Source organism: Scyliorhinus canicula, chromosome 13 (genome assembly GCF_902713615.1).
Source record: "Scyliorhinus canicula chromosome 13, sScyCan1.1, whole genome shotgun sequence".
Lineage (NCBI taxonomy): Eukaryota > Metazoa > Chordata > Chondrichthyes > Carcharhiniformes > Scyliorhinidae > Scyliorhinus > Scyliorhinus canicula.
The window spans coordinates 65,922,567-65,935,687 of record NC_052158.1 but is presented as its reverse complement, the minus strand read 5'-3'; the positions used below and the strand labels follow the sequence as shown (position 1 = coordinate 65,935,687).

The following is a 13,121-nucleotide window of genomic DNA, read 5'->3' as shown; positions in this document are numbered from 1 at the left end:
GTCTGATTGGTCGCTGTGCACAAAAGGGACCTAATAGCGTGGAGCGCGTCTGGGAGGACTTCCTGCCACTGGGACACTTGGAGCTTTCTAGACCGGAGGGTCAGTAGGACGGTCTTCCAGACCGTCGCGTTCTCCCTCTCCACCTGCCCGTTCCCCCTGGGGTTGTAGCTGGTAGTCCTGCTTGAGGCAATGCCCTTGTCGAGCGGGTACTGACGCAGCTCGTCGCTCATGAAGGACGAACCCCGGTCGCTGTGCACGTAACTGGGGAAACTAAACAGGGTGAAGATGCTATGCAGGGCCCTAATGACTGTGTGGGAGGTCATGTCGGGGCACGGATAGCAAATGGGAAACGGGAGAACTCATCTACGACGTTTAGAAAGTAAACGTTCTTGTTAGTTGAGGGGAGTGGCTCTTTGAAATCAATCGCGAGGCGTTCAAAGGGCCCAGAAGCCTTGACCAGGTGGGCCCTGTCTGCTCTATAGAAGTGCGATTTGCACTCCGCACAGATCGGGCAGTCCCTGGTGACCGCTTTTACCTCCTCGTTGGAGAAAGGCAGGTTTCGGGCTCTGATGTAGTGGGCGAGCCGGGTGACTCCCGGGTGGTAGAGGTCGTTGTGGATGACTTTCAGTCTGTCAATCTGCACGCTGGCGCATGTCCCGTGGGATAGGGCATCCAGAGGCTCTTTGAGCTTCCCGGGTCGATACTTAATATCATAGCTATAGGTGGAGAGTTCGATCCTCCACCAAAGAATTTTATAATTTTTTATTTTGCCCCTTTGCGAGTTATCAAACATAAAGGCGACCGATCTTTGGTCGGTGATGAGGGTGAACCTCCTACCTGCGAGGTAGTGCCTCCAGTAACGAATAGCCTCCACAATGGCTTGTGCTTCTTTCTCGACTGAGGAGTGTCGGAGTTCTGAAGCGGAGAGGGTACGGGAGAAAAATGCGACTGGTCTCCCTGCCTGATTTAGTGGCTGCTAGAGCTACCTCTGAGGCTCTCAACCTGGAATGGAGTGGATTCATCCACCGCCCGCATGGCTGCTTTGGCGATGTCCTCCTTGATGCAGTTGAAGGCCTGGCGTGCCTCAGCTGACAGGGGAAATCGTGTGGCCTTAAAGAGTGGGTGGGCTTTGTCCGCATATTGAGGGACCCACTGGGCTTAGTAGGAGAAGAAGCCCAAGCACCGTTTGAGGGCCTTGGGGCAATGGGGGAGGGGGAGTTCTAAGAGGGGCGCATACGGTCCGGGTCTGGGCCCAGGACTCCGTTTTCCACGACGTAGCCGAGGATGGCCAGTCTGTTTGTGCGGAAAACGCATTTCTCTTTGTTGTAGGTGATGTTTAATTTCTGTGCCGTCTGGAAAAAACGGTGGAGTTTGGCGTCGTGGTCCTGCTGGTCATAGCCGCAGATGGTGACATTGTCCAAGTACGGAAACGTGGCCCGCAGCCCGTACTGGTCCACCATTTGGTCCATTGCTCGTTGGAACACCGAGACCCCATTAGTGACGCCGAAGGGGACCCGGAGGAAATGGACGAGGCGGCCATCGGTCTCGAATGCCGTGTAGTGGCAATCCTCCGGGCGGTTTGGGAGCTGGTGGTATGCAGACTTCAGATCCACCGTGGAAAAGAGCCGATACTGGGCGATCTGATTTACCATGTCGGCAATCCTGGGGAGGGGATACGTGTCGAGGAGCGTAAATCTATTTATGGTCTGACTATAGTCGACAACCATGCGGAATTTTTCCCCTGTCTTAACGACCACCACCTGAGCTCTCCAGGGACTATTGCTGGCCTCTATAATCCCCTCACTTCGGACCTCTGATCTGATAAATACCCTATCCTGCAGGCTGTACCGCCTGCTCGAGTGGCTACGGGTTTGCAATCCGGGGTGAGATTGGCGAAGAGAGGAGGGGGGAGATTCGCAGTTAGCGAGGCTGCAGATAGTGAGTGGGGGGAGGGGCCCGCCAAAGCTGAGGGTGAGGGTCTTAATGTTACACTGAAAATCTAGGCCTAATAAGAGTGGCGCGCAGAGGTCGGGCAAAACGTAGAGTTGAAATTTTGAGTAGCTAGCGCCTCTGATTGAGAGTGTCGCGGCAGTGCGCCCCTGGATCTGTACCGAATGGGAGCCTGAAGCGAGCGAGATAGTTTGCTGCACGGGGAAAACGGGGAGCGAACAGCGTCTTACCAGGTCTGGGTGTATGAAGCTCTCAGTGCTCCCGGAGTCAAAAAGGCATGGCGTGTTGTACCCGTTGATTTGGACCTCTGCCATCAAATTTCGCAGATGCTTCGGGCGTGATTGATCCAGGGTGACTGCGCCGAGTTGCGGGCTACGTGACGAGCGCCCGGGGAGGTCGTACTCTTCCGATGAGTTGTCCGAGCGTGGAGATGCAGGTCGGGCCCGTGGATCGCACGTGGCGGACGGCGAGGCAGATGGCGTCCAAGATGCCGGCCCCCATGAGTCGCACGTGGCCGGCCGGTGGTGGAGGTTTGCCAAGATGGCGGCCCCCATGGATCGCACGTGGCGGGAGGGGGCGGGGTCGGGGCATAGACCGCAGCGTTTCGGGGCCTGCGGGTGTGGGAACGATTACTTTGTGCCGCTGGGGAGTTGGAAGCTGGGGCCCTTTTTGCCAGGCACACTCTCGCGTAGTGGCCTTTCCGCCCGCAGCTGCTGCAGGTTGCGTTGCGGGCCGGGCAGTGCTGATTCTGGCCGCAGAAATGGCAGGCTGGAGCAGCCTGGTGGCTGGGCAGCCGCGTGGCATAGGCCTGGGGGAGTCGCTGGTAGGGTGCCCATGATTGGGTCGCGGGGAACGAGGTGAGGCTGCGGAAGGAGACCTCCATCGTGGTAGCAATTTCCGCAGTTCTTTCTATGTCTTGGGCCCCCTTTTCCAGCAGTCGTTGGCGCACATAATTAGACCTGAGGCACGCTACAAAAACGTCACGTACTGCAAGTTCTCTATGTTCAGCCGCGGTCACCGCTTGATAGTTACAGTCATTAGATAGATTATTGAGCTCTCTTAAAAATTCGGCGAGTGATTCTGTAGGCCGCTGGCGGCGAGTCGTGAACACATGGCGTGCGTAAACTTCGTTAATGTGCTTTACATACATCTTATCGAGTATTGCTAGAGCTGCAGTATATGAACCGGCCGAGTTTAGTTGCGTAGAGATTCTGTGGCTCACCCTCGCGTGCAGTCGACTTAACTTCTGTTCCTCTGTTGTTTCGGCTGTGCTCACTTCTGCCAGGTAGGCCTTAAAGCACCGCAGCCAGTGGGAGAAGATTTCTTTTGCCTCTGCATCCTGTGGGTCGAGTTCCAGGCGTCCAGGCTTGAGGGCTGATTCCATGATCGATCCTGACTGTTCTTAAGTAGATTAAATTGATGGAACCATCAATTCACGAGACACGTGCTTTAAGATATGAACAGTGGTTTTAATCTACTTACTACAGAACCAGCCTGTTACCCGTTGAACTCTCGATGAATTGCACGCTGGCTCTGGACACGGTTATTTATACAGCAGTCAAGGGGGAGGAGTCGTGGGCGGATCCAAGGATGGAGCCCTGTACAAACTCCTGAGCATTCCCAGAGCTACTCCCCCTAGTGGTCGGATAACGCTACTGCGCCTACAATGGTATTGGTAAATACAGTGTGAATTACTACGTTACATTCACCACACTGCCCAATGACCTCTCTTCCTTGAGTTTTGCAAGCAGGGGGTGAAGCCTATTGCTGATTTATCTTGTATGTTGGGGCTGCTTGCGAGGTATTAAGCTGGGAATCTATTAATTGTTTCAGTGGAGCTGAAATCTGTTTCAGATGTGCATGCCCTTTAATCATTTACTGGTTTTGAGGAACTGTAGTCCATCATGGTTTGGGTTTGCCCCTCAACAGTTGTAAGCAATGTCCTTGTAGTGATATATGGCCCTTGTGTTCCATGAGAATACTTATTCGGGTGTAGAACTTAAGGCAGGTTCTCTACTCTGCAGTTATGTTGTGCACTGGAGTTCTAGAGCAGTGTTCTTCAAACTATTTTTCCGGGGACCCATTTTTACCAACAGGCCGACCTTCACGACCCACGCCGGCCGACCTACGCCGGCCGAGCTGCGTGACCCACCATTTTCTTTTACCTTGTTTGCTGCTGACAAAAATGGTTTTGGGACCCTTTGGCCCTCTTACACGCTCCTCCAGTGGAACCTGTTGGATGAAGTGTGAAGCCTTCCGGTGTCGGAAAATATGGAGTCTCCATCTGTCCAAAGACCTGAATTTTTTTCCTGTAAAATTTTATCAAATAAACCCCCCCCCCCCCTCGAATTTGTAAAAAAAAATAAAAAAAAAAATGAGTAAAATAAATGAAAAAAATGAATAAAACCTCCCCGAACTTATAAAAAAAATGAAATGAATAAAATAAATGAAAAAAATGAATAAAACCCCCCAAACTTATAAAAATAATATGAATACAATAAATGAATAAACCCCCCCCCCCCCGAACTTGTAAAAAAAAAATGAATAAAATAAATGAAAAAAATTAAATGAATAAAATAAATTAATAAAAACCACAACAGAACTTGTAAAACAAAAAGCTGCAACCGTTTTAAAAATAGCAGCCGCACTGCGCATGCGTGCCCGATTTGCGCATGCCCACCAATCATTGTGTGCCCATGCGCAATGCGGCCAAATTTGTTTTTTTTAAAAATATTTTTTATTCAAATTTTCAACAACAAATTTTATCCCAACAAAGAAAAACAGCAACCCCCCCCCTCTCCAAATACAAAAACAATTAATTAAAAGAAAAATAAATAAGCATAGAACCATGAAAACAAACCCCCGTAACAAACCCGTACCCCCCCCCTCCCCACCCCGGGTTGCTGCTGAAGTTAACCACCCTCTAACGCTCCGCCAGGAAATCAAGAAAGGGCTGCCACCGCTGGAAGAACCCCTGCACCGACCCCCTCAGGGCAAACGACCCTCTCCAGTTTAATGAACCCAGCCATGTCGCTGATCCAGGATTCCGGGGCTCGGGGGCTTTGCGTCCCTCCACTGTAAAAGAATCCTGCGCCGGGCTACCAGGGACGCAAAGGCCAGAATGCCAGCCTCTTTCGCCTCCTGCACTTCCGGCTCCAATGCTACCCCAACCGAATTTGTTTTTTAACATGTTCCCGGCCGCTTGCAGCCGGCTGCTACGCGGGGATTTGCGCGATCGGGAGCGCCGCGGACAACAGCTCCGCGACCCTCCCGACACCCGTCCGCGATGCACCCACAGGTCGCGCCCCCGACTTTGAAGAACACTGTTCTAGAGGATTCCCACTTTCCTCTGAATTCAGTTCTGAAAATGTCTCAGTTAAAATTCTATTGTTTTGGCTATGAATAGTAAGCGGTTTATTTGCATTTTAGTTATATACAAAGGTAGACACGTTAGGCGAACTACAAGATGATTTTTCCAAACATGGGCATATAGATTGGAAAGCCTCCTTTAGGTTTTTTTCACATTCCTTTGATTGTTACAAATGTTTAAGGGACTCTATTTTTGGGAAGTCTTACATATGTATATGGGGTGGTTCTTTAGATTGGGTCACTGGCTGTCAGAGAATTTAATAATCATTTTGCTGTTTTGAGACCACTGGGATGTGTTGCACAAGGTATTCTTCCTACAAGGCTAATTCAAACATTCCCAGGTCCAGTTCAAGATTGTCTCAGGAAGGGGTCCATAAGAGAAGGTACATTATGGGCGAGATACAGGGTATAACTTCTTCTGCAGGTTAAAGCTTCTTTGGTAACAAAATAACTTGCATTTTTTAACATCAGGGCACCCCAAAGTGCACCACAACTATCAAGCATTTTTGAATTGTAGCCACTGTTACATTGAAGGGAAACTCAGCAGTCCTATTGTGCTGATCAAGGTCCTTCAAACACCAATGAGATAAATGTCACCAATAATCGGTGGGGATAGTTGAAGGATAAAGATATTGGAAGAACTCCCTTTGCTCTGTGAACAAACCATGGAATCTTGTGCGTCCACTTCAAAAAGCAGATGAGGCCTCGGCTTGATATCATCCGAATTTGGCACCTCTGATCATAACAGCAGTCCCCAGTACTGTAATGAAGTGTCATTCTAGTTGGTAATCAGTTTTCTGGCGTGGGACTTGAATTCACAAATGTTTGACTCTCAAAATGAGAGTTAGAATCATAGAATTCCAACAGTGCGGAAGGAGGCCATTTGGCCCAACGAGTCTGCACCCACTACGTGGACTCATGCCTCCACCCTATCCCCATAATCCAATAAGCCCACCTAACCTTTTGGACACTTAAGGGACAATTTAGCATGGCCAGTTCACCTCACCTTCACATCTACTTTTGAACTGTGGGTGGAAACCGGAGCACCCAGAGGAAATCCATGGGGTGAATGTGCAAACTCCACACAGTCACCCGAGGCTGGAATTGAACCCGTGTTCCTGGTGCTGTGAGGCATCAGTGCCAACCACCGTGTTGCCCTTAGTTGTACCACTAAACTGCAAGAATATTTCAGGTAACACTGACATATAAAGTGCAGAATGGATTACATGCAGGGTAAAACTCACAATACACTGTCCTCCGAACAGTTATAATATGGTGAATCTCCTGTTCTAGTTAAGGAAATTTAACCCCTTGGGATGTTTTCTTCTACAATAAAGATGCCACATATCAGGTTGTTATGCAGTGGGTAGGTGCAAGGTGCAGCTCCCCCAACAGATTGTGCTGTTGACACAAGATTATTGACTGAATCCTTTAATGATGAGTTCTGTGTCTACCCATGCCAGCAGTTGAAGTTGCTGAATAATGGTCATTTTCTTCCTTATAGAATGAAGGGAAAGAAATTCCATCGGTAGGTCATCCTGGTCTGCTACTAGTAATTGATTCACAGGCAGAGTAACTCACCATCTTTACTGGGGCAGAGGATTGGGTGGGGCAAAACAAGTAGGAAAAAAATAATGAAAGCAGAAATTGAAAATAAACATTCAAATGTATGAAATAAAATAAGGAATTAGGCCCTGCAACAGATCTGTCAGTATCTGAGGTGAGGAAGAACAGGTAAACCTTTCAGGTTTGAGGATACGATTTAACTAAATGGGAACAGAGTCCCATAGCGAGCGCCTGGTTCCCGTTTGTGGAGACCTGTACTGAAAGGCGCTCGCCCGGGGTCTCAACACCCTGGGTGCCTCAGGTGGCTGCATATTGAAGTGAGACTAGCTGTCTCGCTCTCATATACAGATCTGCCAAAAGGTGATCCTGCCCACAATGGGCGGGATTTAGATCGCAACACCTATACCCCATGAAAGGATGAAAGAAAGGCTGTGATGTGAAAGCTTCTTCAATGGTTGTAACCTTTACGGTAACTAATAGTATAGGTCAGTCTCATAAGATGGGAGTATTGTACTGCCGCTACAACTTGTATGATGAGGGGTTATCAATTCAGATCTGAACTCTGATTGTATTTTCCTGGAACTGCCTAGAACAGATTTCGAACCCTGAAACATCTGACTCTGAAAATGCCACCACTGACACAAAGGATTGCTCCCTTGGAGCTGATAATTGAAAGCTCAGTTGCTGGACTGTGATATCTGGTTCTCTCTCCCATGCTGAGTTAGCTAACCTCTGTCAGAGAAGCCGTTGAACCACTACAATTCGCATCGACAATCCTGGGTTAGATAGAACACTGCGGAGGGCAATCGTCAGTAATTGCTATTGACTGCCATTTTGCTTGTGGATACTTGTTTCCTCACAGCATTGGGACCAAGTTGGATGCTGTGCTGATTTAAAGGGCCCTGTTGACACTTGCTCCTTCAGGAAAGTAGCCCCTTTGGGAAGGTAGCGTTGACAGACATGCTGTCATCGGTCCATCTTTTCAGAAAGCGGGATGGGGAATGCCGTAGAACAGGGGTGGGCAAACTACGGCCCGCGGGCCGCATGCGGCCCGCCAAAGGTATTTCTGCGGCCCACCAAGTCATTAAAAAAAAAAAAAAAAAAATTTTTTAATTTTTTTTTTTTTTTTAATTTTTTTTTTAAGGTTAATGGGGGGGGGCTGTTGGGTTACTTACTGGTATAGGGTGGATACGTTGACTTGAGTAGGGTGATCATTGCTCGGCACAACGTCGAGGGCCGAAGGGCCTGTTCTGTGCTGTACTGTTCTATGTTCTATATGAGGTGCCCAGAATCATAACCGGGTGAAGTAATTATTTTACTTAATATACTATGCGGCCCTTTGTGAATTGTGAATTTCTGAATGTGGCCCTTGCACGGAAAAGTTTGCCCACCCCTGCCGTAGAAGGTGTCACTCGTCTGTTTGAATCTAACCAGGCACAACCACGTTAATATGCATCCATTTTATTTTTTCTCAGGTACCGCAGTGAGAAAGTAACAATCAGCTACGCTGAGTACATGGCCTCCCGGCAACACTATTTTCAAAATGGCACCCTCCATGCTCCACCACTCTACAATCATTACTCCTGACAACAGGCTGCACGACCAATCACGGGACTCCACCTATGACCTCATCGGGGGTGACGCCTCCACTTCCTGGTCTAGTTACTTTTACTACTGCACTATTTTATGATGCTAGCTTCCGTTGCCAAGCACGCCTTCGGTCAGCGCTACCTCAGACAGACTTGGCAACGGAATGCTGCGGTGAAACAGTAGGATATTGTTGGGGGACGGGGAGGGATTTCTATCAAATCTTGTTTCTGTTTCTATACTTGTTTACCTATGTTTGCCTTACTTTGGTAACTTGCAGGACTCCAAATATGAACTGCAGGTTTTAGTACTGAAACCATTGATGTGTGTGGGGTGCTCAGGCTCTTGGACAATGGACAACGTTTCCACACGGTTGCTATTTTCAGGCGTGTCTCCATAAGCCAAATGGCACGGCCACTGGTTTGAGATTTTCATGTGCGACGTGATTCCCCAAAACGCTGGTCAAAATGGGGGGAAAATTCCAAACTCCTGTGTAATAAAATGGAGTTTGAATTTATTCACTCAGCACATACCAATGGTCTGCCAACAGTCGCAACTGAAAATCGGACCGGAACAAAAACATTTTCCTTTGTTCCTCACAAAGGCCTGTCCCCTGTGACACAAGTATTAACTTGAAGCATATAACAGGATTTCAAGCCGACATGTTGTGCGTAATTGCCACCTGCCAGTTGGCATTCAATTACGTGTTGCGTGCCTGCAGGTCAAGTAAAAACCAAGTGTAGATGCTGGATTTCTCTGCACATTATACAAGAGTACAGCACAGTCCCAATTCAAGCAGTCACTCTGGCAATAATCCGGTTATCTTTTAATCAACAGTATTGGAGGGGCAGTAAAATCTAATAAGGTTTTTTTGTTGGCCTCATTTACTACTTGTATATCTATAGCCCAAACGTACACGTTTTGTGAATGAAAACCCTTTGATAAAGTGAATTGTATTTAATCTGTGTCTCTTGGTCTGTGTATGACATTACATGCCTGTTTTCCATAGCCCCTGCTCTCTCTGGAATAATCCTGCTCTCAGTGCAGAAACTTTTTTCGGTAAATAGTGCACCGAATGCTAACATTTGAGTTCAGCACTGTGGAGCTCGGGACTCTTTCACGTTCAGAGTCCTGATTAAATGTTCAACGTCAGCCCCTCGTATGGCTTATTGGATAAGGACACTGCCAGGAGCAGCGCTAAGCGACGAGAGGATCCCAGGTTTGAATCCCAGGCTGCACTGAATGATCTGATCACCATTCGATGATCTCTGTACCTCCAGGGCTAGGGAAGAGGAAACAGTCAGTTCCCACTGCTGGTTACTGTGTGGTTGAGCCGTGCTGGAAAATGCACGTATATTTGTGAACAGATGAGGGCAAGATCAGTTTGGCAGTGAGGATGTATACGATCCAATAGCTTTTTGGTGTTTTCTCTTTGAACTCGGGTGGAATGAATGAAGGGATGGATAGAATACTGGAACAGGTACCAATTGTTCCCATCATTAACCTTGCTACGTTTAAACAATCTAAATGACTGGTAGCTACTGAGGCTTTAATTTTAATGGCTGTATTCTTTTCTGCTTAAACCCCTACCACAATTAATCATATTGTCACCTTAGATTTGCCCAGAAGTTAGTCAACTCTATATCTTATTTGATATAGACACAAGTAAAATATTATTTATAATTCTCTCACTTAGTGCCCGTAAAGAAAATCATGACCAATTGATCACCAAAGCCCTCCACTTGATTCTGCTGCATAATAATTCATTACAGTCAACAGTCACTGTGGTCAACTTTAGCCCCATCCTTCACTCCCAACTGGTCAGTCATTGATTCGGGCATCACTCACTTCCATGGTTTCCAGCTCAAAATCCCAAGTGTGGACAGCTGGGGTTGAGGGAATAGAGCCAGGTCAGTAATATTACGTGTTGACAACATGGTCAGAGACTGCAATCTGAGAAAGAGAGGTCAAGGGAGACTGGCGCAACAAACACTTATTAACATGACAGCTCCATCGATGGAGTGGTTGTATCACTGGGTAAGTAGTTACTCAATAGAAAGCCAGACAGAATGTGATGTGTTATCAGTTTGGCAATTTCATTGGAAGATGTGTGTACCGGTCAGCTGGACAGGCAGGAATGTCCCACCCGGAAATCAGGGATATTTGATTCCATATGCCAACTCCAATCTGTCGAGGAACAGGAGGAGGGCATTCTGCTGCCCAAGGCTCATCGCACTCAGCCGGATTGTGGCTGCTCTGCAGCGTAACTCTAATTTAACTTCTTTGGTTTCCTTATCTCTTGATGCCGTTGCCTAACAAAAAAATCTTAGATTAGAAAATTTCAGCTGACACTAGCAGGCTGAGCAGATTTGTTTTTCAGGTCAGGGGTAGGAAAAGTTCCCGCTTTCCACTACCCTTTGTGCCAAGAAGTGCTTCCTGGCATCACCCTGGAATGGTCTCACTCTAAAGGTTCCGTATCCCCGTTATTCAGGACAGCACCACCAGTGGAGATAGTTTCTATTTACTGTGTCAAGTCCTTTAATCACCTTAAACACCTCGATTAGACCACCCTTTAATTTTCCTTCTTCAAGGCAACATGAGCCGAGTCTATGCAACATGCCCCCATTTAACCCTTTAAGCCCCAGTATGATTCTACGCTGTACCCCCTCTAAGGCCAGTGTATCTTTGCTGAGCTGTGGTGCTCAAGTGAACGCACAACTCCAGATGGGATCTAACCAGAGCTCTGCAACTGTAGCAAAACTTCCAGATGTTTTATATTCCAGCCCCCTTGTGTTAAAGGCCAACATTCCATTAGCCTTTTCATTATTGCTTTGTACTTGTCCACTGGATTTTAATGATTTTGATACGTGACCCCTAAGTTGCTCTGCACTTCCACGGTTTCTAGCTTCTCACCATTTAGAAAATCCTCTCACCTTATTATCTATCTTTGTTCCACACTGGATGACCTCACACTTACCCTGCCGCAGTTTTACTCATTTAATCTTTTAATGAAACTTTGCAACTGACGTCTCAAACCCCGATGTGCATATCTTTGTGCAACTGTTAACCCCCACGAGCGTACACAGTTTTCGCAGAATGTCTGCCTTGCTGTTTGCCAGTTTGGGCTGCTTTTGTACTGCACTACAATGCAGTGAGTGCTCTTTTGACTGACGATCAAACACAGACTGTGTAAATGGCCAAAAGCACTTGAGTGTTCATGAAGCCAACTACAGCAGGAACGATGTGATTAAAAAAAACCTGCCCAATAAGGTAAGAACTTGCATCTTGTTAGCTTTTTTCAACCATTAAAATCCCACTGACAATGGGAGAGAAGGCAATGCCTGCATGTGAAATATGTAGACAGCTGTCTATGACTTTTCAGGCAGTGAAAACAGCACCGAGGGTGCCACGGTGGCGCAGTGGTTAACACTGCTGCCTCATGGCGCTGAGGGTTCGATCCCGGCCCCGAGTTACTGTCCGTGTGGAGTTTGCACATTCTCCCTGTGTCTGCTTGGGTTTCGCCCCCACAACCCAAAGATGTGCAGGTTAGGTGGATTGGCCACGCTAAATTGCCCCTTAATTGTCATTAATTCTTTTCCCTTGTTTTCTTTTTATTCTCCAATTATCTTATTTCTCTTCTCTACTACCTCTCTTAGCTCCCTCATCTCTGCCACCACCTTCCTTCCACCACTTGTTCACACCCTTATCTTTCTCCCTTTCCTGCCTCTATTCGCCCCAGCACTTGATTTCACTTTCCTGTGTGTGTCCGTATGCTTCCTTGCTTTTCCCCACTCCCTTATCTTTGTTTCCCACTGCTTCACTGGTCAGTCTTGCCTCCTGCTCATTCTCTTGTTTATCCTTTTCATTTCTTTCTCATCTTATGCTCTAGCTGGCAACCCCCTTTCCAGCACACCCTTTCTATCTATCTATCTCTTCCACCACCAGCTTCGTTCTTCCCTGCTCCTTCTCGATACTACTTTTCACTTTCTATCTCTCTTTCCCTTTTTTCTGCCTGTCTTGAACCTAATTCACACATGTTAGCATAGTTGTGCCTCTTGTTGGCCGACTCCCTCTTAGCTTCCAAACCTCCTGTCACAGCACTCACCATCCTTTGGACAATATGCTCCCCATCTCCCTACAACCGTGTGTCAGCCTTCTCCTTAGGGAGGCTCGCCATCCATTCCACCCTCCCACCCTGTGGCTCAATCTCCATCTCTCAGGCAACAGTGTGCCTCTACTTCCCTTTTGACCCTCGCTACACTCCCTCCCAAACTCTAACCTCGCAGCTCTTTCACTGGAACAAATTTCTCTCTTGTTTTTCTCTCTCTCACTACTTCATTCTCTCCCCTGAGTGGCTGACCCTCTACCCATTTCACTCTCTGTCACAACTCTCCCCCACACACACACCCAGGAATAACTTTCCCCCACCTCTTTCTGTCCTCCCACCCCTCCCCCTCCTTCCGCTCCCTCTCCTCCTGCCCCTCCACCTCATTCCACTTCCTCTCCTGCTGCTCCCCCCTCTCCGTTCCCCCACCCCTCTCCGTTCCCCCACCCCTCTCCGTTCCCCCACCCCTCTCCGTTCCCCCACCCCTCTCCGTTCCCCCGCCCCTCCCCGTTCCCCCGCCCCTCCCCGTTCCCCCGCCCCTCCC

At 48.1% G+C, this 13,121-nt stretch overlaps 1 protein-coding gene across 2 annotated transcripts in view; it reads left to right on the top strand.

The window, feature by feature from the left end:
• Nucleotides 1–9,433, top strand: part of LOC119975890 (AMMECR1-like protein) — a 60,191-nt gene extending 50,758 nt beyond the window's left edge. For both annotated transcript variants that reach the window (XM_038815810.1, XM_038815809.1), the window contains one exon: nucleotides 8,361–9,433. In XM_038815810.1, the coding sequence (XP_038671738.1) occupies nucleotides 8,361–8,472 (112 nt within the window). In that variant the 3' untranslated portion in view covers nucleotides 8,473–9,433. The remainder of the gene's footprint in view (nucleotides 1–8,360) is intronic.
• Nucleotides 9,434–13,121: the final 3,688 nt, after the last annotated feature.